Source organism: Prionailurus viverrinus, chromosome B1 (genome assembly GCF_022837055.1).
Source record: "Prionailurus viverrinus isolate Anna chromosome B1, UM_Priviv_1.0, whole genome shotgun sequence".
Lineage (NCBI taxonomy): Eukaryota > Metazoa > Chordata > Mammalia > Carnivora > Felidae > Prionailurus > Prionailurus viverrinus.
In genome coordinates, this window is record NC_062564.1 from 83,415,778 (window position 1) to 83,440,553 (window position 24,776).

Consider the following 24,776-nt stretch of genomic DNA (forward strand, 5'->3'; position numbering starts at 1 on the left):
GCAATAAATAAGTGTTAAAGAAATAAAAAGAAAATATTGTATCAAGTGCGGTTTTAAAAGTGTATTTATAAAATTTACCTGTATTTTCCACTTCATGCAAAGCTTGAGGATGATTTTGGGGATCAAGTTGCAATGTGGAAATGTGGCAGTGAAGTGTAGTGAGTCACTTAGGCATTTTGTTAGCTTTATTTCTTTACATCCCTCCAAACTCAATTTGACATTCATGTTCCGGAAAGAAATGAACGTCATACCCAAATGAGAGCCCAGTTATTGCTTATGAGGAGAGAAAGGTGAAAACGGATCCAAGGTGTTGGTATGCCTGTCGTGGCCCTGTCTTCTCTACTGTCTACTGGCAAATATTTGAATGTTTCCCTGATTGTTGGAGAAAAGTATGAAATAAGAAGAAATAAGAATAATAAAGTAAAGGCAAAAATAAACCAACTTTGGAGATACATTGATTCTCAAATGCTGAGAGTAAGCAGAGGAACTCATTTGAGCGTTAACTTTTAAATCCAAGGCAGTTTGCAACCTGATTTTAGCTACACTAAATTTGAACAGATAAAGCAACATTATTTCTTTTGCAGACAGCCCTTCACTACTGGCGAAATTCCTACTGGACTTTAACCCTTGAGGGGGTCAATCTCTGGATCATGTGACTTGTTCCCTCATTTGGAGTACAAATTAATAAATCTTCATCTCTGGTTTAGATCTTTCCCTGGAGATCCTAACCTACACCTCTGCACAACTACCCCATATGGATATTCCACCAGCATTCACACTACATGTTCAAAACGGAATTTATCCTTTGACTCAGCACCACAAACCTGCTTTGTTTTCTCTATTAGCAGCTGCCATGGCAGATCTCTTAGGAGTCATTCTAGCTTCTACTTTCTCTCTAATCTTTATTCTGTAAGTTTTAATTTATATTTATAATGACAATAGTCTGTTTTCATTTACCTAAGAAAATAAAAAAAACTGCAAGTCTGAAGTCCATTCTTTAAACCTCCCTGTTTTTAAAGTGCATTTCACTTACCTGGTTTGTTTCCCTGAAAGTGATGAGCTCACACTGTATGGCTAAATGCCTTCCACCTATATTCTAAACGCCCTTAAAACTTGTAAAAATCACTTAAGTCCCCAAGTTGAGGGACCATGAGAGCCAGGAAAGGGATTTTGTTATGCCTTTACCCATCTAATCAAACCAAGGCTTTGAGAACCTTGGATTTGGAAAACTGAGCGAAGCACTCTCTGAGGAAGATGCTCAAAAAATGTGATTTTTATAACATTTTAGAGAATACAGGTTTTTTTTCTTTTTTCTATCATATCCTTAAATCTTAAACTGAGCTTTCTAGGGGCTAACCTGATTATGTTACTTGCCTGCATAAAACCCTTTAATGGTGTACCCAGAATAAAGCCCAGACTCATTAGCATGGATTATAACACTCTCAGGATCAGGCACCTGCAAGGCATTTGGCATTCTCTCCTCCATTCATACTTTACTCGCGTCCTCCCTTCCCATCTCATTTCCTCCCTCCCACTCGCGACTCAGCCAGTCCCATCTGTCCTCTTTTAAAGGATCTGGGTATGCCATTTATTCGGACTAAAACAATCTCTGCCATCCTCCCCTCCTCTACCATCGTTTAATTGCCATTCACCCCCTCAGACTTTCCTCAGGGGAGCTTAGATAACAGTGCCAAAAGCTTACCTCAACCACAGTCCTTTCCACGCTAATTATGATAATGTGTTTACTTTTCAACCTCCTCCACTAGACAGTGAGCTTCTTCAGGGAAGCCATTTATACCTTCCTTGTATTAGAAGACCCAAGACCCAGCAAAGACTATATCCTATAATGGCAGGCACGTAAATCTATGTGGATGAACTGCAGTTCTCTTACAGCTGGTGGTGTTTAATCTGATCAACACCATAATTTTTTTGTTGTCCTTTAAATGGAAACTAAGAGCAAATGAATGTTGTTTCAAAAGTTGGTCACCCCAAATATGGTCAAGGAAGTCACATGAGGTCACGTTTCAAATAAGCAGATGCAATCTTTTTTGGAAAGTCCATACACTATCAAGTATTATTTTAATAGGCACTGCTTACATAAATTCAGCACAAAGTAGAACATTTATTTTGTGTATAATTACAGGTTTATCTTAGCCTAAAATATTTACTCTTTTGCAGTTTTATAGATCATTTTGTTTCCATTAGGCATCTTGAAAATTAAGAAAGAAGAAAGATAATTCACAACATTATTATCCTCTGCTAAATTCCAAAAAGTAATCCGGGTAGTATCGTGAAAAACTTTTACACCTGTTTTAATAGTCTCATTGTATGAAGAGGAATATAATAATGATCCTTATATATTGGAAGGTAAAGAATTTTCAGGAAAAAAAAACCCTGCATGTAAAAGTTATGCTATAAAAATGCACTCCATTGTTCTAAAAAGTGTGTATTTATTTAAGTCATCTCTATACCTAATGTGGGACTCAAATTCATGACCCCAAAATCAAGGCTCTCATGCTGTTCTGACTGAGCCAGCAAGGCTCTCCAAAAATGTACTCCATTCTCATTTCTTTTAAATTCTAACTCTAAACCAAAAATCTGACTTGAGATTCAAACTTAATACTTGTTTATTAAAAATCTAGTTTTATTTACTAGTATCATTCATCCAACTCCCAAACATTTATTATAGTATAAAAGTAGTTTTTAAAGAGCATGTTGGGGCACCTGGGTGGCTCAGTCAGTTAAGCATCCAGCTCTTGATTTCAGCTCAGGTCATGAGATCGAGCCCCGAGTCAGGCTCCATGTTCAGCATGGAGCCTGCTTGGGATCCTCTCTCTTCCTCTCTCTGCCCCTCCCTCAGCTCATGCTCAAGTTCACTCGGTCTCTAAACAGAGTGAATAAATAAATAAATAAACAGTATGTTAATTTTTAGTTACAGTCAAAAACTTTAAAAGATCTCTTGAAAAAACATTTAGAGCCCATATGTCAACTGTGCCAAAAAGACCCATCTAGGGAAGATCCTTGGGACTCATCTTCTGGATCTGGACTGGTCTTCACCTATACTGAGGTGAAGACCTGAAGATACTCTAATCAGACTAATGTACAAAAATACCAGAAATAAATCAAAATCAATACAATAACTAATGGTCAGAACTACTGCAGAAAGCCATGGATGGACAAAGCTGAAGAAAACAAACTATAAAGATAGCATCTGAGGCTCAAATGGCTGCCGCGTCATGTTAGAAGGAGACTGGATGGAAGTAGGGGGGACCTAGATCAGTGCAGTGATTAAATATGGTAGGTTCATGTAATGATTTACTTTAAGATAAGCCACAATAAATACAGAAATTTCTAAAACTTCATAAACTTGATTTTCAAGTAAAATATAAATTTTAGTTGAAGCAATCAAAACAATTTGCTCTGCATTTACAATGACTCATATGATCTTCTATATTTAATACAATCTATGTAAATTATGCTTTTTCTCCTCTATTAATATACCCAAAACTTGGTTCAAAACAAATACTATCATGACAGAAATAGTATGGCTGAAAATATAGCTACCACAAGTTGGGTGACGGGCAAAGGGTCCATGAAAATACATTAAACATAAATGTTAAGAACATCTATGTATTTCTGAAGCTTCAGTTACTCAGAAGTATTTGAAAACATTATCTGAACTGCTAACTACAGCAGCTGACATCTATATTTGGGGTTATAAACAAGGCCAGAATGTCACTCATTTGTTGCAGACTCTTCTAAAGAAGACAATCACAGAAATTGGTTATATTGGGTGTTGAAGCAGTTATATTGGGCTTTGAAACGAATCAAGCCATATTTGATAGAATTCGGTTTGCTAATTATGAAGTTTAGTTAATAAGAGATACTAGAACAATAGATTGAGACATGCATCTGATGTCACAAAATGTGAAAGTAAAACAGACTCATCTGCTGCTATGCATGAGAAGAATTTCATGAGAAGAAGAACAAAAAAGACATTTGTTTTACAGCTTAAGTTTTTAAAGACAAACTGCTCCAAGATCTTTACTTGGGTTTTAAAATATATTTTTCTTGAATCGCTTTAACTTTCTAAAGTGAGCTGACAAACTGCCAAGTTAAATAGTCTCTCATGCTTCCTTTCTTGTATATTTATTTAAAAAGTAGAATAGTACTAACGAAAAGCAAAACCTTATTTTTTTTTAAATTACTATGATTTTAGTAATCTCTTTACTGTTTTGCTAAACCAATTCTTCTTGATTTTGCCTAAACTATATATTTTATTCTGGGTGCTTTCTCAGTTCATTTTGTATCTAAGCATAGATACCAAATAAGCAACTGGCCAATGAACTCAGGATTGTCTCTCAATAGTTCACTTAACTTTTAAGACTGAAAACAACCTCCAGAAGTAACTAAGAACCTACTTTGTTCTGTTCTACTATAAAGTCACTTCAGGTTGGTTTAGAGTACTGGGGCAATTAATCTCTAATGTACTTAGAATATACTGTACTTTCACCATATAAGTAAGGAGGTATAATTATACATATATGTAATATAAATGATACATAGCATACATGCCATATTATGATATATACATAGGATAATACATATTATAAAATGGGGTACATGAGCTGTCAGACCTAGAGAATACTAAAAGATCTTAAAACTTTTCTAACATATAAATAACGGGATCTTTTGCATATTGTATGCAAAGAAGAAAATGACTAAAAATGTCTAAATAGATTTAAAGACAAATGAGGACAAAGAGAAGCAAAAGGAAAAGTTGTCAAATAAAAAGCCTGTGATGCTCACACCCTTTCTAAGGTAACTATTCCTGACTATGGCCCTGCTGCTGGGCTGTCTGGGTGGCTGTGGGTGTTGCGCATGGTTATCTTTCCAGCTGTGAGACCAAAGGTGGGCAGCTGACCAGTGGCAGCCAGTCTATGGGCTGGCCTGCAATTAATCACATGGTCTGGTGTGAAAAGACAAATAACAGGAATCGGATTATCTATGAGCACTCTAAAGTGAGTGAATAATGATCAAGGCAATTAGCAGCAGATGTGGAAGCTGCAAGGGCACTAAAAAGGGGCCCTGAGGCAGAACCAAGGCCACAGAGGGGCACTGTAGGCCAAAGCTCTAGGAAAGCAAAAAATTGTGCAGAGGATATAGAACAGGAAACAGAAAAGAAGGAAATAATGTGAGATAGAACAAAGCAGATGCAAAGACTTCCCAGAGGACAGAAATGCAGACAGCAGGACAAAGGGACAGTCCCCTGGGAGTGCCTCTGTTTCCAGTAACTTTCTCATTTCAGCACAGGACCATCCTTACTTACTTAAAGGCAAAATAAAACAAAACTCAGTTTCTTCGTATACCCTGAGTGAGTCTCACACTCTGTTCCCCACAATTGGAACTTAATTAGAATTATTATTAATGATCTAAACCCAGGTTAATGAGAAATTTACACAAATATTACATGCTCTTAAAAAGCTATATACAGCACATGAGACTTTTCAAATGTGCTGAATTCCCCAGAAATGGTGCCAACTTATCACAGAGCCAATATACTAACTTACTTCGTTGTCAAGATTAAATCACACTAACAGCATGCTGCAGCACTGCTAGTTGTCTGGGTTTTAACCACTCAAACCCAAAACCTGGGTATGTATTACCAGTTTGAGAATTTTCTTTTATATTGAGTTCTTAGCAAACCATGCTACCTTAGAATTTTATGTTACTTAGGAGGGCCAGTGTGAAAGAACAGACTAGAAGCATTTATAATAACCCAGCAAAGGCAGAATAATTTTTAAGAAGTTGTCATATGGACTGGAAAAAATTGTGCAAGCAACCTCACTATTCTTAAACAATTTTAGCAAATGCACTAATAATCTCAAATCTGATTTGATATTCTATATTCCGGAGAAGAGGTTACAAAACAGCAGTCAAAGACCAATCTAGCCTATAGAAGTGTTTGGTTTGGTCTGCAATGTTTTTACTTGGTTGTTTTTAAATTAAACTAGCTGACCGAACTCCAAAATCAAAAGATAATACTTATATGTAAGTGTTGAAATTTTTGGCTTCTTTTGATACATTAGATGATTTGCCCATATGGGCCCGTATTATTTTCACAAGTCAACAAAGGATTATAGCCAAGGAGTTAGTTATTCCATTTAGAATGGACAAGTGCATTTCAGTTTCTCCTAATTTTCTCCTGTTGCTTGCCAAACCTTGTGAGTATTTCAGTTTGTAACCTCTGCTCTAGAGACAGGAGGCAGAAATCTCACCTGGGCCATCAACATACAACAATTATTAATCTACAAATAGCAACACCGCACATGAACAGATTGATAACTAAGGTACTATGAAATACTTCAGAATTTCTAGTCCCAATTCCATTTTGGATTTAACAACAGTTAAGTGCAGATCTAAGCTGGCAGTGCCTGGCCCTTTCACTATGCCAAGGCCCTTCTTACCTTTTCTGTCGGGCTTGAGGTTCCTATCCACGGGGGGTGGTTCACAGTCTGCAACAGGAACTGGCCTTCGGGGAGGGGTCTTTGGGCTGGACCGGAAGCCCATATGAGCTGGAGGAGGAACTTGCATTCCAAACGAAGAAAAATCAAATGTTCCCGGAGTCATTGGCACATAATTTGCTTCCTGAATTGGTTCCGTAAAACTGCTGGAATGTTGTCGTGGAGGAGAATTGGGATTCATTGGGACATAATTTTCATCCAGTTCTTCACTTGATACACTTCCCACTGTCAATATATTTTTGATTTTCTAAAACACACATACATTAAACAAAAACTATTATCAAACAGGAAAACACAGTTGTAAGTCACACCTATTCATATGGATCTGAAAGGACTTTTATTTCATGATCTCATTTAGTTTCAGGGCACTAAGTGTGAAGATCCTGACAATGAAACACACTTGATACCAAGGTCAGTTATACTTACAAAGTGGTTATGGAAGCCTTCAAGTGAACTAGATCTGTCACTTGGAAATGTTCGTGGAATATCATAGCAGTCTTGAGAACTAGCATCTAAAATAGAAAACAAACTATAAGCATTTCTTCCCATCTTTGCCATCTCTTAGGATTCTCAGAATGATCTGTTCTCTTTCTTTACACGCATGCATGCAGGTAAGCATGCACATGCGCAGATTTTTAAAAAGATGCTCACAGAACAGTATCTTGAATGGGCACATTAAACCACCAGAAAACAGACACTCACTGATATGCTAACCAATACCAGCATTTGATTATGGCAATGAATGATTGTCTAAGCCTGGGATGAGATGGGTATTTAATGACGGAGAAAAGAAATACTTCTATTTTCCCATCTTTTGCACCACGTTGGGCCTAACTTATATCTCAGTAACCTATAATTAGATTACAGAGCTACTTCAAGTAGGGAATTAAAAACTGGTATTGAATGGCCAAATAAAAGTATCCATATTAGTACTATTCACGATGCATTAAATCTTCATTTTCTTTAGGACAGGTGGATAACTACCACAAAACACAGAAACGTTAGCACATAGTTTATAGGGTATGTGCCTCTTAAACTCTGGCCTTCTATTTTTTAGGACTTTAAGAACCTCAGATTGGAACCCAGACTGAATTTTTCCCCTCTCAAAGTCTGTAATTTTTGGCAGGCTCTAGGAGATGGTATAGGACTCAGTGAAGTGGCTAGGGTAAGGGGAGAGAAGATTCAGAGCTTTAAAAATAAATAAAACCAAACAAACAACTGATTAGGACTGAGTATACTCATTGGGTACAACGTATAAATTGCTTATCGAGGAAGGAAGGAAACGGAGCCCAACAGATGTGACGCGGAAGCAGCTATGATGGCACACAAATACAGGAAAGGGATGACTCGGAGAGGCTTTGTGGCTGGTCCTTTTCCTGCTCCTCTGTCCCATTAGAGTCTACACACCCAGGATACATGGAAAGCAGGAAAGAGGGGTGCACACTTCCTTTGGCAGGAAGGTATTACTAAGGCCATACTTCTTCAGGGATGGAAAACTCCACCTCTTTCTCCCTTCCAGCAGAGCATGCACACAGGCACTCGCTGCATGTACAAACACCCTTCAAAGGATCTACTGAGACTCTGCCATCTTCCTACATGAGTGGGTGACTGCAGAGCTGAGGAAAAAAAGGACTATCATTTACCATCATTCTATGCTGAAAAGAACAAATATTCAGATAAACAGATTTTCTATCGTTAACTTCTAACACAGTAGAAGCCAGTTAGAGCTGACCTTTTCGCAATTTGTTCAAATCCACAGTGGAAATGGTATTACTACGTGATGGTGGCATCCCTGCTGTAGGGATACAGTAACTACTGTCAGTATCTGAGGCCGTGCGTGTGATACTACACGTTTCCACAGGCGATCGGTCATGAGCCGGATGTGGTTTCGGTGGCCGAGGTGGAGGAATATCTGGAATAGTGTCTAGCTTTGACGTCTGTCCCAAAGTTCCTTCTGGAAATGTTCGTGGAATCTGATAAGTATTACCAGGTGTTGGAGGAATGTCATAACTAATAGATACATGCCTCATTTGAGTCTCTACACTTGATGTCCCAGATGGGGTATTAAAAACATAGAGTTCTCCATCTGCCTCGGTACTTGATGGAGACACCTTTGGTAAAACATCGTGGGAGTAACTTCTGGGCAGGTTATAAAGGCTGGAGTCTACAGAAACAGATGCAGCACGAGACGGTGGAGAGTCATACATCATTTGCTGCTGAAAAAAGCCATTCACTCCATGTTTGCTCTGGGAGGAAGCAGGATTTTTATGAGAAGGGACGTTATCATTGCAGTCTGTTTCAGAAGAGGTGGATTTTGCAGAATCAGCATGTGTTCTAAATAAAAATTGTTAATGACAGAAAATAAAACATGGTGAAGACATAAGACTACATTTTAATAAATATATTTATAGTTTAGCAATCAAACTACATGGCTTTTTTCATTAGATTTTTTTGTGTGATCCATAAGATTTAAAGCATGAATGTTCCTTAGTTTTTATGATTATACACCAGACAATAAAACCACCACCACAAAACCACCAAAAGCATTCTCCCTAATTCCTGCCCTGTACGTGCCCACACCCCCAAATCCACCTATTAAATCCATGATCCCTGAAGCACTGGAATTAGAAAGGTACAAAACTCTGAGAAAGGTAAATGATTAAGACATAGACACAAGGAAAATCATTTCCCCTGAAGAGCATGCAGAAACCTCGTGCCAATGCAGTTTATCAAGCTGGTCCATTGCTCTTTAGCCCACCTGTGGCAAATTCGTTGTTCTGCAAGACTATAAGTCTAATGATTTCCTGGTATTGAATAAATTCAATGTGACCTACAAGGAGGTGGCAACTTGAAAGGTTTGTATATCTTCCTTTCTACTAATTTTCTTTAACAAACACTCAGCCAATACTATAAAGACGATCAAAATATAACGCACAGAGTTCGCCAACTCCAAAAAATAATTAACCTTGAGAAATCTCATTAGAGTATATTTAATGTTTTGGGTACATTTCCAGTCTTTGCTTTCTGTGGTATCACAAAATTTGGGTAAAAGCCAAAATGAAGCTAATGATACCAGCACATTGCACTTCCTTAACGGTTAACAAGATACTTAACCTCTTGTGAGTGATGTCTAAAGTCTGGTAGGAACTTGAATTTAATCTTTTAAAATGTAACTTGTGAGAGTTCTTTAAGGTCTGATATTCCCTGATCTTTTAGTAACACCTAGCACTATGTATCACATGTATTTATTCAAACTCTCCACCGCTGGTGTCACGGAACCCATACTGTAACATCCTCACTGCCATTCTCCCTCGCTGATTACTCCCTTGTTTCACTGACTGGCTCCTTCTCCCCGTGTCTCCACCCGGGAACAGCCAACAGAATCCAGTCTTCTGGATTCTGATTCTTGACCACACACACCATTTAAAAACCCTCCTTTCTCATGACTTCACATTCCACTGAATGCTGATGACTCCCATCATCTCACCAAACTCTTGAGTCCCATATTTTCAAACTGTTCAAATATATTTCTATATGGTTACCCCAGTGTTAACCCTGCATAAGCATACCAAGCCAAATTCAACTTACTTCTCAAACTGATTGTCTTTTCTGACTTGCCATGAAAAGAAATGTCTTTATCCAGATTCTCTAGGCTCAAAATGCAATCAGCGTTGACTCACTCTCTTTGATCTCCACCATCCCCCTTCAGGCACTGACTCCTTCTTTCTAACCAAGTAACTATTCCCTGCTCTGTTCCCACTGTCCCCACCCCAAGTTCAGGTCTGGGTCTCTGCTAAGATCCATACCACCGAACCCTCCTAAGAAGTCTCAGTGGACCTCCTTCCTCCAGTTTCTCCCTCTTCCAGTGAACTCAAGGGACCATACTGCGAGGCTGCTATAAGGTCAGTATTTTCAGAACATGGTTTTCGTATCACTCATCTATTTGGAGAAAATACTGTTAAAGGTCCCAGCAGGCTGTGGGAACTACAAAAAAAGCCCACAAGCAACTCCACTTACCATCCCTGGCTATACCATCCCTGGCTGAGGCTATACCATCCCTGGCTCCACCTGACATGCCCTATCTTATGCCCTACTCTCCCCCAGTGGAACCCTCTACTCTGGGCAGGCTTTCCTCTCATTTGCTTCCTCTGGACCCTCACTCTCACCTCGCCTTTCTCTCAAATGCTTTTTATGCAGATTGCTAATGACAGGGTCCTTTTCTCTCACCAACAAGTATAGTTCAAATCCTACACCTCCTTGGAAACGTTTCACCTCCCATTTTAAGAACACGTGCACTGTCCCTTCTAGGAATTTCTAATGCATCTACACATATTCTAAATTTGCACTTCATTTAATTCAAACATGTGGGTTAAGAGAAGCTAGAAGCACAAGTAATAAGTTCCCTGCTCTTGACTAGCTTATGGTTTAGCGAACAATAAACTATATATATCAAACTATTTCCAATTCTGTGATAAAAGGGAGGCATGACCAGGATGCTATGAAAACCCACAGAGGCATTTAGTTCAGGCTGGGAGTTTGGAGGAATGTTTCCTAGAGGAGTAGATGTCTGAGCTGAATCCTGAGTCCTGCCAGATGAACAAGAGTTTGCAAAGCAATTCTCTTGCCTTCACCTGCAGACACTTAATGTTCGCATGTTTTGACTTCTTCATAAGCTTTGCTTGTAAACTCAGGGTGACTGTATGTGAGGCGGCTTATGTAGTTAGTCTGTTCCTTCACAGCACCTACCAAGACAGTGGGCACATAGTGGATACTTCATAAATATCTGTCAATTAAGTGTCACTTCTGCAAAATACATAGATACAAAATCTATCTGAGCAGGGATTCTCAGCATAATTTCTACTATAACAGGAAAGCTGTAACACCAATGAGATCAATGAAAGATACCATATAACAAGAAAATGCACTGAAAACTGTGACTTAGCTATTGGCTTTTAAAAAGTTGATACTGAAAAATAATTGTGAATCTCTATAAAATAAAATCTTAGTTAGTAGCAGAGGTAACAAAGTTGCGAATGTATAATTTTAAATACTCACAGCAAACAAGCAAAAAATCAAGTTAGAATTTGAGATTATTAACTAGTGTTGATTTATAAAAAGATTTTTGTTTGTTTGTTTTTGTTTTTGTTTTTTTGCTCTTACAGGTAAAATCCCATTACAACAAATATCTAGAAACCCATCTTTGGGATGTCTGTATTCCATTATCTCAGGGAATCATTCATAACAACCTAATCTATGGTTCTTGACAAATTCTATATAAAAATTGTTGAACAAGCACTTTGTACCATCTTAGTCCGGTAACAGTCACTTTCGCCATGAAAACAATCACAACAATTTTTTGTTATAAAATAATGCTTAATATCCAATCACTCCATTTAAAAAGCATCTTTCACATCTACTATGTAATTCCCACTTTTATATTCCTCAAGTGAGGACATAAATATCCCGAACATCACTAGTTGCCACCACACTGCTGATGGCAGACACGAGTTCCCTGGTCTTCATTTTCTGGCTCCAATTCTGTTACCTCTGGCCTTCCAATTAACAGAAAATGACAAGAGTGATCAAATGAAACTACTGCACAGCTTAGAAGAGAAGAAAGAAGCAGGAAGGGAGATGATGGGGAAACCAAGGGTTTGGGGAAGGCTTTATGATACCTTTGGGCAAGCACTGAAGTCCACAGATTTGTTTCTACTTAGAAATGTATAAACTCAGAGCTTGAGGTAAGCTCTGCTTCACGGCTAGGTACGATGACTGGAAAGTTTTACGGTTTTTAGCAATATACTTGATTGATTAGATTTCATCAAATTTCACTAAAACCCAATTTATATATTCCCATAGAATTTGCTATATTGGGATTTTACCTGTATAATTAATTTCTCACACAGATCCAAAGCAACCACAACACACTCACTGCAACGGAATCGTTTTGCTTTCAAAATCTTCTAGTAGTAGGTATTCCTCTCCTTCTTCAGAAACAAAAGATGACCCTTGGCTGGTTTACAATCACATAAGAAATGGAGCAAGATCACCATTTATAAATCAGTGCAATCTGTTAAGCAAGTAATACTGTGAGTCTGTAACAAAGACTATGAAACAGGAGACAGATTTCTAAAAGAGCCTTGTAGGTACAAGTGTTCTTTGCCAAAGATAGTAGAGAATGCATTTCTTCCATAAAACTCCTGAATATCAGAAACCATTAGAAGAATATAACCTGAAATATAGTAAGCCTAAACTATAACCCTAGATAGCTGGGTTTCTGTTAAGCCTTCAAATCAGAATTTAAAAAGTTTCAAGATTCTAAGTGCGCACGCACGCACGCACACACGCACAGGTATTTACCTGGTGGGTTCAGGCTTCTTGCTTTGACAGTTGATTAGCAAGAGGTAGTCTTGAGGATCCTCCTGGATGCCAACAGTTTCCAGGTGTGGTGGAAGATTAATTAGCTGATAGGGAGGAGGTGGAGCAGCGGAGGATGTATCTACCTGGGTGGACGGCGGTGCTGTGTTGACCGCCAAAGGTAAATCGGCTGGCGCCTGGGCAGAGTTGCCAGGGGGCTTCACAAGATCTGCAACACCAAAGTAGAACTGTCATCGTCTATCCCATTTTAAGGGCTGTTTCTTAAATAAAGCTCCTTGAAAGTTTGAAGACAAACTGTTTAAACACACAGGAGCGTGATAAACCATGACGATGTCAGTTAAAACAAATTCTACCTATACAGCAACATTTGTACAAGAAATTATTGGCTCTTGTCAAAGAGATATGAAGAGTAAAGGCTCTTTCTTCCAGAGGCTATAATAAAACCATGTTAACTTTGCCTTGAACAATCTTTAGTTTTGAGGTACTGGCAACGAAGATGTTATATAATCGTAGCACCAGAGGTAGATTTTTTTCCATAATAAAAAAACAGTGTTTCCCATGCCAAGCCAACTTTCCAAGGAGGCCCATTTTATTATGTGGCATTTACAGGCACGATGATCACCTCTTCGCCCCATCCTTATTTTGCTGTTCATTCTTTTCCTTCTACTCCTCAGCAGACTAAGGAGAAATAGTTCTAATTCTGGGATTCATGTTCAGGGAAAGAGATTTTCTTTAATGCTTCTCCTCTCCCCTCAGCTCATAGCCTCATTTACCATTTATTGGGTTTCTGTAATATTTTCAGGCAAAAGGGGTCAGCAAGTGAGGGAGTAATTTATTAAGCACTTAACAATGTTCTGAGAAGACATATGAAGCTAGCTAAATTGTTTACAGTTAAGTAATCTGAAAACAAACTGAAAACCTAGAGATAAAATCCCACGTTAATCACTGACACAACCAAATAAATTTTCAAGAACCCAGAAGAAAAATTCTCTGTTAGTGTGGTTAGGAATACAAGACTAAAAATCCAGAAAAAGGTAAATACTCATATATGAATAAACAAATTTATTTACTGTCTGTTTATGTTAGAACAGAAAAGGCTGGCTTCAAACGGAGATTTTTTTTAAATAACAAAACATTATCTAAAAGACACTAAAAAGTGGTAAAGGATTTAATATGTTCAACCAAATAAAATCAAATGGGAGGTCATATGACCTGTCAATTCACCAGGAAGGAGCTACATGTCAGCTCTAGCTTCCCTAGACACTACAGGATAAGTCCACATGGTTTTGATAATGTCTTTATGTATTCAACTTTAATATCTGTATATGCACCACAGCAAAATTTATGTAGTTTATATTTTATAACTGTTCTTCCTAAGCACAGAAGCTGATATCATGGGGCGCCTGGGTGGCTCAGTCGGTTAAGCATCCAACTCTTGGTTTCAGCTCAGGTCATGATCTCATGGCTTCGTGGGATCAAGCCCTAAACTGGGCTCTGTGCTGACAGTGTGGAACCTGCTTGGAATTCTCTCTCTCTCTCTCTCTCTCTCTCTCTCTCTCTCTCTCTCCCCCGTCTCTCTCTGCCCCTCATGCATGCTCTTTCTCAAAATTAATAAACTTTTTAAAAAAGCTCATAATTATAAAGCTTGAATAAACACATTAGTATGGCTAAATATAAGTTTACCTTTATATATGGGTCCCCAAAACAAACACAAAGGATCAGAACTCCTATGCATCAGTGTGCCCCACAGGTGGTAGATGCTTAAAGTGTTTCATTCACCTAGCAGAAACTCACTAAGCACTTTCTTTCTCTCTCTTTCTTTTTTTAAATGTTTATTTAAAAAATAATAAATAAATAAATAAATAAATAAATAGTTTATTTTTGAAGGAGAGAGAGACATAGTGTGAGCAGGGGAGGGGCAGAGAGAGAGGGAGATACAGAATCTGAAGCAGGCTCCAGGTTCTGAGCTGTCAGCACAGAGCCGGATGTGGGGCTTAAACTCATGAGCTGTGAGATCGTGGCCAGAGCCAAAGTCGGACTCAGCTTAACCAACTGAGCCACCCAGGTGCCCCACTAGGCACTTTCTCTACGTCATGCTGGAAGAGATTAAGGCAAGGGGCACTCCCAAATCTTCAAGATCCATTCAACTGCAAGTGCAGTTTGGAATTTGCTCAAGCATTATGTCAGCCCTACTAGGTGCTAATTTAAGTATGAAGACTTCTTTCACTTGGAGAGTTTGGCCTGAGTACACAGAAGTTGAGCTAATTTCTAACATTTTCTCTTTGTTATGCTGCATGCAATGTCAAGTCTTCATACAAGCTCATCTAATAAAATCTATACTTCATGCCAGGAGTTAATTCCTTCTTATTTATGAAAGGTGAGAAAAGAAAATGGTGAGAACAGAAAAATATTCTTTTGGACATTTATACAACATAATGCCATAATTTCAGTGGGAACTCATAAATACCTCATTATGTCTAATAGATGTTGATTGCCAATAGTGTACATAATGTACTCTGTGAAATGTTTTACTGTTTTGACTCAGTTACAAATATATAAAGATTTAGTTAAGAGGATTTTACATCAGTGATTCAGTAAATCCTTGTGCATTGTTAAATTTAAGAGAATTATGAAAAATATTTACCTGAAATATAAAAATTTTCAGAAAAAATATTTTCTGAAGAGCTTTCAGAAAAACCTATACAACTTCAAGGAAGAAAAGGGGGTGAGGCGAGAGGTCAGAAAGCAGTTACCATATCCTATAGGCTGTATTCACAAATACATTTTACATCTTTTTGTGCCATAGACATGTGGTAAAATCGTATGATCCCATTCAATTTTTAGTTCTGACCAAAACAAAATGAAACTCAACACTGGAAACACATCACTAAATAAAACAGTCTGAAACCTAATTCTCCACTGTAACTCCTAAAGTAAGTTTTTCAGGTGGATGTTTTTAGAGATACACTTTTCCTTTAATATTTTTTCTAAACTTGATAACTACACACTAAATGAACACAGTGATTCATCTTCAGTGTGGGAAAAGAATCACCCGGCCAGGCAATCCTTTTATCTGACCCTGTTTTATTAACACAATGGGACCATCTCATTTTTAACCTTCCATTTCTTCTACCTGTGAATGACTAAAGTTTTTTATCCTCTTTAGAGATGCAAGATCCTCTCAATTTCTGGAAGAAAAAAAAAAGACTGGGATTCAAAGGTTCCTTTTTAAAAAATATATAGTATCTTGTTCACAATATGGGAAAGCTTGCATCTACTTCTAAGAGGCAAGAACTGGAGAGAACTTCCACTATGTTCACTAGCAAGCTCATGAAAGAAAAGACCTTTAAACAGCCATGAAAAGCAAGCCCAACCATTCCAAACAAGATGGCATATGAAGACTTAAAAAGGAAAGGGAACCGGGGCACCTGGGTGGTTCAGTTGGTTAAGAGTCTGACTTCGGCTCAGGTCGTGATCTGGCGTTCGTGGGTTCGAGCCCCGGGGCAGGCTCTGTGCTGACAGCTCAGAGCCTGGAGCCTGCTTCGGATTCTGTGTCTCCCTCTCTCTCTGCCCCTCCCCTGCTCGTGCTCTGTCTCTCAAAAAAATTAAATAAAACATTAAAAATTTTTTTTTAAAAAAAGGAGAGGGAACACTGCTCTGCCACTTTGGCTCAGATAATGCACTATCTTCAAAGTTTTAGTCTTTGGGGCTGTTTTACTCATATTAATTTGACTATATACTCAGCTCTGCATATTTTAATGCAAGCATTGCAGTGTGTCTTAAGTACCCTCATTTCTGGTCAAAGTTAACCAATTGGTCTGAAAAACTTCTGTTCCACTTTATAAAGACACATGATTTACCCCATTCTGCCAGACAAGTAGTTGAGCAGATCCCGTTTGTTGTTTTCTGCCTCACCTGGGTCTCTAACTTACTGCTCTTTCTAAGTAATGCTGGTATCAAGTTTCTGAGAACCAAATATCAGCTTAGGGTTTGCTTATGTGTGTAAAATCATTTCCTGTGTCTTAATTCAAAAAACATAAAGAGTATAATTAGCATTCGTTAAAGGCCTAATAAGCTGCTGGAGCAAATTCTTAACTAAATTTTACTTAGAAAGGTAACAAGTACTGGTAAGGTAAGCTTCAACCAGCTTTTGGTGAAAAGAAGTATATCATTATGTGAAGAGAACTACAAATAATAAATTGGTCCACATGACCCTGGCTTAATGCACAGTTTTATCCTGGTTGGAACCATAATGCCCTGGTGTTACTGTCCCTCATAGAAGTCGGGTGCCTACGTAATGCCTCTAAACAGTCAAAATAACATATACAGATATATTTTTTCTTTTAAATTAATTTTTTTTTTAATTTGAGAGAGAGAGAGAGAGAGAGAGAGAGAGAGCGTGTGAGTCGGGGAGAGGGACAGAAGGAGAGGGACAATCTTAAGCAGGCTCCACACTCAGCAAGGAGCCTAATATGGGGCTGGATCCCATGACCCTGGGATCATGACCTGAGATAAAATCAAGAGTCGGATGCTCAACCAACTGAGCCACCCAGGTACCCCATATATACATGCGTACATACATACATACACATATATATAAAGGCACAAGAGCTCAAGCCCAGGGAAGCAATTCTACTCTTTCTCATTGATAAGGAGAATATTTCAAAGTTAATATGACAGGTCCTCTGATTTTGTAACTACTGCCATACTGTATTTAGCATGTGGTAATAAAACTGCAGTGTTGCTCATGTCCTTGTCAGGAGACTAGATGAGATCCTTTTCTCTCAAGCTGGGCTACATTTTCTGATAGGATACTTTCTGGTTTCTACAGCAAAAATTTTACCTTTATGTTTACAAACAGGTCAACAGGCAAATACGTCAAGGTTACTCTGTTTCTATTAATTACTAATTTACGTGGTCTGTTGTAGATTTTTTTTTTGTCAAGAGATGCATTTTGATTGATCTATGTCTAATTAACTTAACAAATTAAGAGTCTATCGACAAAGATTATGCATCAATTAACATCAATCCTAAAGTAACTGTTTTCTCATTTCAGAACACATCATTTTTTACAGAAGAACATTTTGTAAAGGTAAATCTAACAAATGTATACAAATGAGAAACATCAGTAGTTGCAATTTTTAGTGAAGCAACCTGCAATTTCAATTTATTTATTCAAAAATTGAAGACCTTTAATCATAGCCCCATCTATTTAATGTGTTTCAAATAGAAATTTTTTTTTAATTTTTTTTTCAACGTTATTTATTTATTTATTTATTTATTTATTTATTGGGACAGAGAGAGACAGAGCATGAATGGGGGAGGGGCAGAGAGAGAGGGAGACACAGAATCGGAAACAGGCTCCAGGCTCTGAGCCATCAGCCCAGAGCCTGACGCGGGGCTCAAACTCACGGACTGCGAGATCGTGACCTGAGCGGAAGTCAGACGCTTAACCGACTGCGCCACCCAGGCGCCCCAGAAATTTTTTTATTTTGATGATCTCCTTAATAGGTTGTGCAAACATTCTTGGAAACTTTTTAAATAAACCCCTAGGAAGTGCTGAAAATGTCTTAATTCTTAATCCAGAGGCATCCATCCTGTCATCAGAATCACTGCGGGGATTTTAAAGATCTAGGTGCTGGAGCCCCATCCCAGGAGACTCAATGAATCAAGATCTCAAGAGCAGTAACTTGAAAATGTGTAAGAAAACAAAACAAAAACAGAATAAACTCTAGTTAAACTGGTCCTCAGGGAAATGCAAATTAAAACCACAATGAGGGGCACCTGAGTGGCTCAGTGGGTTAAGCAGCCACCTCTTGATTTCCACTCAGGTCATGATCTCAGGGTCGTGAGATCCAGTCCTCTGTTGGGCTCTGTGCACAGCGTGGAGCCCACTTAAGATTCTGTCTCTCTCCCTCTCTCTCTCAAAAATAAAAATAAATAATAAAACTACAATGAGACACCAGTACACATTCATGAGGATGGCTAAAATTAATGACTGACAAGACCAAATGGTGACGAGAATGTAGATAACTGGAAGTCTCCTACATTGCTGGTAGGAAAGCAACCAGTACATATCCTACGATGTAGCAATTCCATCCATCGCTATTTACCCATAAGAACTAAGGGTTTATGTCCATCAAAAGATATATATATAACAACACTCACAACAGCTTTATTTGTATCAAAATAGAAATAACCCAAATGTCTATCAACATTCAAACAGATCCATAATTTGTGACATACTCATAAAATGGAATGCTACACAAGATGAAGAACTCCCACTACATGCTACATGGATGAATCTCATAGACTTCTATTGGAAAAAAGAAGCCAGATTCAATGGTTTTGCTCATATAAAGTTCAGATACAGGCAATACTAATCTATGGTTATAGAATCAAAATCAAAAAAATTTTTTCTGGGTTTGTACTGGAAAGAAGGATGAAAAAAACCTTCTGGGGGCTGGACATATTATCTTTTTTTAACTCTGAGTGGCAGTTACACAGATTTATGTTTCTATATATAGATATAGATGGATGTATACAACTATATTGTACTGTATACTTAAGATCTGTACCTTCGACAGTAATGCGTCATACCTGAATAAAAGGTAAATAAAAATAAATCTAGCAGTTCTCTAATTAAGAACTGCTTTTACAGGAAAAGGGAGCATATGTATATTCTTACATTAGTTTACCTACTTTTCTAAAGGGAAGAATATCAGTGACTATTTTTAAGCCACTATTATCTGGGCACTTCAAGAAAAGCAACTCAACTGATTGATAAGAGGCAACTTTCTAATCTTGCACCCTGAAATTAGACCAGGAGCCTTTGCGCCAAGTTAGTTAGCTGTTTAGAGCCCTTAGGCTGTGTTTCCTGGCACTTGTTAAGCAGATTTAACAGCTTCCACCTTGGTGTAGAAACAAAAATAAATCTGCACATTTCCAAGAAAAACAAAAGAAATTAGTCTCTACCCTCAAATCTGCTAAATAAAAGCATTCATAGGAACCGCACACAGTTCAATGAGCTACAATTTAAAAACAGATTCAGCTTGCCAGCATTCTGAGTATTCAATAATAGCAGTGGTCACCTGGGGCAGCGGAAATAACATGGTAACGATATTTTGAGAGGTTCCTGGAATCAAAACACAGGTCAGATTTTTCCCCTTTCCTTTTGTTTTCAGCAAAAAGTAGTTATTCTCATAGGGACTGGGGATAGTTATTTTCTCAGATTGTAATACCCAAGCATAGCATATTTCTTCCCACATCTTGCTTGACACAAGTATAGGGAAAAATGATTTCGTGTCATTAGTTTTAAGCCAAGAGTAAGAGCATACTCAACTTTGAAATGGGAAGAGCACAGGGCTCAGGGGACAGATTCTAGGTAAAAACAAAAACACCTATTATTTAGTGACTGGTGGGGAGATCTATTTAGAAGCAAGAGAATATAAAGCAGGTGGTAAAGCAAATGGAAGAACAAAGACATTCTGATATTTACTTTGTCATATTAAATTGTATGACTGTGATCACAAAAGATAATAGCAGTTCTTTGCTGTTTGATTCTTTAAATGTGTAGATTTTTGTTAAGGCATCTAGCAAAGTCAGCTACTACCAATGAATAAAATGCAGTGGTTAACTTTGAAGCGTTTTTGCAGTTTTGCTACTATGCATGAAAAAATCAAAATTATAGAAAAAAATTTTTTTGTGGCTCCTAGATACTACACAATGAAGGACTATTCATCTTTCACTGATATATGACCTACTAATTTATTTACAAGTTCATAATTTATGAGACACTCAAGTCTTCAACATCATAGTAAGACATTTCTAATTGTGGCTATTTGGGAGAAAGCCAGGATGAACTTGCAAAAAATTCTATATTGTAGAACTTAAAAAAACAAATGTAGTTGCATTTAGATATAGCTCATGAACTACACTTAGAAAGCACTGGCAAATTGAAGTCCTTAGCGGCCTGTTATGTGAACAAATAAAAGTGAGTTATGATTAGTACAGCTGTTTGTGGTAACCAACTCATTATATACATCAAATTTGATTAACAATACTGGAAATTTTCTCACAACCTCTCCTTTTATTGATATTGTGAAGATAAAACATTCACAAATTAAGAGTTTCATTCAAGACAAATGTATTTAAAAAAATTTTTTTTAATGTTTATTTATTTTTGAGAGAGAGAGAGACAGACAGACAGAGACACAGCATGAGCAGGGGATGGGTCAGAGAGAGAGGGAGACACAGAATCCGAAGCATGCTCCAGGCTCTGAGCTGTCACCACACAGCCCGACATGGGACTCGAACTCACAAACCACAAGATCATGACCTGAGCCAAAGTTGGACGCTTAACCGACTGAGCCACCCAGGCGCCCCTAGACAAATGCATTTCTAATCTATTTTAAAAGGATTTGGGAGTTTGCGCCCCTCCCTATATTGGTAAATTCATGAAGCAAAAAACAGACATTGTGACTGATTATGACTACAAATACAACAAAAATGTTTCACCAAGTATAAAATAAAGTTCTCGGTACATTATCAGCTATAGTACAGAGACATTTAAAACTACCTATGCTTTTCCTGACTTTCTTAAAACTAAATTAACTGCTATCTATGCTTATTTATTTTTTCTTTAACTGGACACTTATCTAACAATATTATAATTCCTAGATTATTTTCCTGTCTCTGTTAGACTGACTATAAGCTCTATGAGGGCAAGAGCTGTATTAACACAGTCTCATAGTTTCATACTTTGATATATGTATATAATCATACTTTAATAATCATATTAAATTATATATATTATATATAATTATTAAATATATTAAATTATATATATTATATATATTTTTTTCCACACACATTATGTATCTTGCACTCATCAACTGTAATGAATTATTATTCTGAGTATGAATCCTTCCCCACTAGACGCTCAGTTCCACATCTGTAATGTTTGCCATTTGTCCCCCTAACTAGTCACCTAATAATATATAGGTTGAATGAATATCCAAAGCCTAGTAGAGTGCTGGCAAATTCAGTAATTTGGTAAATTAATGAATCAATTTCCAAAACAGATAAAATCTTCCTTCTTCCCAGAGATGACTGGGTGTTCATCAAACTTCCAGATGATGAGATGAGAGTCATTCTAAGGTGGACAAATGGACCAGACTCCACGCCTTGAAACTCACAAAGTTAACCTCAGATACTTGTGCATTTGAAATTCTTATTTGGGGTTCTCAACTCTACCCACCCCTGAAAGGGCTTCCAAAAATTAGACATATTCCTTGACTGAAGAATGTATCTCCTCTTGGAGGATATCTCATTTCCTTTGGTAATATAGTTAGGAGAATTATACAGAAAACAAAAAGAGACGGAAGAATCCCTACTACTTAGTCTTTCAGATTAACTAAATCTATACAGGCAACCGATGAAGACAGAAGTCTACTTTTATGTCCCTAAAAACAAAATCTAAATTGAAAAGAAAGTCATCACCAAAAAGCGTATACAAGGACTTAAATTATTTTAACTGAAAATCCATCACATAATGAAATTAATGTGGTATCTTAATCCAAAAATTATCATTACTGCATGGTCATTAAACAGCCATTAGAGAGCTATCTTATTTGTGACTTTAACTTTAAAATCCTCTACTGCACTCAAATATAGACCTTATATGCAAGAATGGAAAGGAGTTTAACTGGAGTTAGGAGTCATACCTCCATATGCACTTAAATGTGAACATACTTATTAGTAATTTCACAAAAACCACTAAAGCTTAATTCCACAGGTGAAACAATTTCTTGGGCTTTTAATCACTAGAACTCTGCTGAAAAGCTCTAGCTCATCAGCCACCTCCTGTCTAAACTGGATGCCTCCTTGCCTGTTTCAGTGCTGCTCCCTCTCAGGATTCTGGATTCTCTCACCAAGGGGTTTCCCCACCCCACTGGGCCAATCCCAGCCCTGGAAGGCTCCTCCTTGTGGGCTGCTGACTGGCCAGAGAGGAAACAGCATGCTGACCTGAGCTAATTAGAGATGACTGCTGTTTCACTTCAATTCAAAACTTGATGTTAATTGTTGATGCAATTTTTCCAGCCCTCACTGAAACTCCAACACTCCTAAATATAGATATTTGGAAATGCACACTGTAAATGGCAGTATAACCATGAAGATGCTAAGTTCAAAGACCTGAGGGCGCCTTTCTTTCTGATTTTTGGGTTTACAGACCTAAATTTGTGTTGGGGTCCCCTAGATATGTGTTTGTTGTCAAAGTAAGAGAAGTAGAGAAGTGGACGGGGAATAAGTGGTCAAGACAGCTATATAAGCACCTGAAGAGGAATTCTGCTTGTAAAAATCTTTAAAAAATTTTTTTGTTAATGTTTATTTATTTTTGAGAGGGAGAGGGGAACAGGGTGAGCAGGGGAAGGGCAGAGAGAGAGGGAGACAGAGAATCTTAAGCAGGCTCCAGGCTGTGAGCTATCAGCACAGAGCCCTAGCAGGGCTCAAACTCACAAACCGTGAGATCATGACCTGAGCCGAAGTTTGACACTTAACTGACTGAGCCACCCTGGTGCCCCCACGTGTAAAATTCTTTATGAGACCTTTACTCAATCATTCAGTTCTTCCCAGGACAGATACTCCAGAACTCAGTGACTCAACCAACTCTCTTTTCTCTCCTCCCACCCCCACTTTTATCATTCACAGCCCCCTGCTCTAGTCACATATGATTCTGTTCCACCTCAGGGTCCTTGCTCTCCCTTGCCCCTAAGCCTAGAGGGTTCTACATCCCTTTTTTCATTTATGTAGAAATACTACTTCCTGGGGCGCCTGGGTGGCTCAGTCAGTTAAGTGTCTGACTTCGGCTCAGGTCATGATCTTGAGGTCCATGAGTTTGAGCCCCGCGTCGGGCTCTGTGCTGACAGCTCAGAGCCTGGAGCCTGTTTCAGATTCTGTGTCTCCCACTCTCTCTGACCCTCCCCCGTTCATGCTCTGTCTCTCTCTGTCTCAAAAATAAATAAACGTTAAAAAAAAATATACTACTTCCTTCAAAAACCTACAATTTACCTGAGAAGCTTTTCTTCACTACCTGTTATCCAAACCTTGAGCCTCTTCTTCCTCCATGCTGTTTTTAGGATCTTTGTGTTAAATAAACTCATTTGTTACTTTTTTTTATCATGTTTTGTGACTGATTGTCACTTGCTTTTCATAGGTATTGATAATCCTCTTGACTATTTCATAACTTCATAATCCAATATGGTCTTCTAAATTTTTTTTAATATTTATTTTTTGAGAGACAGAGAGAGAGAGAGAGAGAGAGACAGACAGACAGACAGACACAGGAAAAGCGGGGGGTGAGGGCAGAGAAAGAGGGAGACACAGAATCTGAAGCAGGCTCCAGACTCTAAGCTGCCAGCACAGAGCCCAACGTGAAGCTTGAAACAATGAACAGTGAGATCATGATCTGTGCTGAAGTCAGATGCTTAACTGACTGAGCCATCCAAGTGCCCCATAATCCAATATAGTTTTTAAAATAACATCAGAATAATTGAGTCACATAAAAATGCTGTTTTTAAAATAGGTGAAAAATAGTCAAGTATCAGCAGTGCTATAAAGTTCAACTTAGTATTTATATAGAAACTCAGGAAATGCTCTCAAATAAGTATGTCTTCTTGTCACCTTCTTCTTCAAGACATTTATTTAGATACTGCCCCACATGGTTAAGTCTCTCTTTCTAAAACCTATGAAAAGCTTCTCCCCAAAATGATTAGAGGGTTATTAGTGATTTTTCCAAATGGTGTTAGCTATTATAAAAAAGAAAATATTATACTGAGTAACTGAAATAACAAAGACTTTTATAATAGTTCTAAA

General features: G+C 37.9%; 1 protein-coding gene across 5 annotated transcripts in view; it reads right to left on the reverse strand.

Moving 5' to 3' along the window:
* The window catches only part of GAB1 (GRB2 associated binding protein 1), a 125,950-nt gene that overhangs the window by 17,880 nt on the left and 83,294 nt on the right, over window positions 1-24,776 (reverse strand). For 3 of the 5 annotated variants that reach the window (XM_047855916.1, XM_047855913.1, XM_047855918.1), the window contains exons 3-7: window positions 12,885-13,110; window positions 12,457-12,537; window positions 8,257-8,858; window positions 6,951-7,036; window positions 6,468-6,771 (exon numbers count right to left, since the gene is read on the reverse strand). In XM_047855916.1, coding sequence (XP_047711872.1) covers window positions 6,468-6,771; window positions 6,951-7,036; window positions 8,257-8,858; window positions 12,457-12,537; window positions 12,885-13,110 — 1,299 coding nt within the window. The remainder of the gene's footprint in view (window positions 1-6,467; window positions 6,772-6,950; window positions 7,037-8,256; window positions 8,859-12,456; window positions 12,538-12,884; window positions 13,111-24,776) is intronic. The other 2 variants (XM_047855917.1, XM_047855914.1) reach the window with 1 other exon arrangement.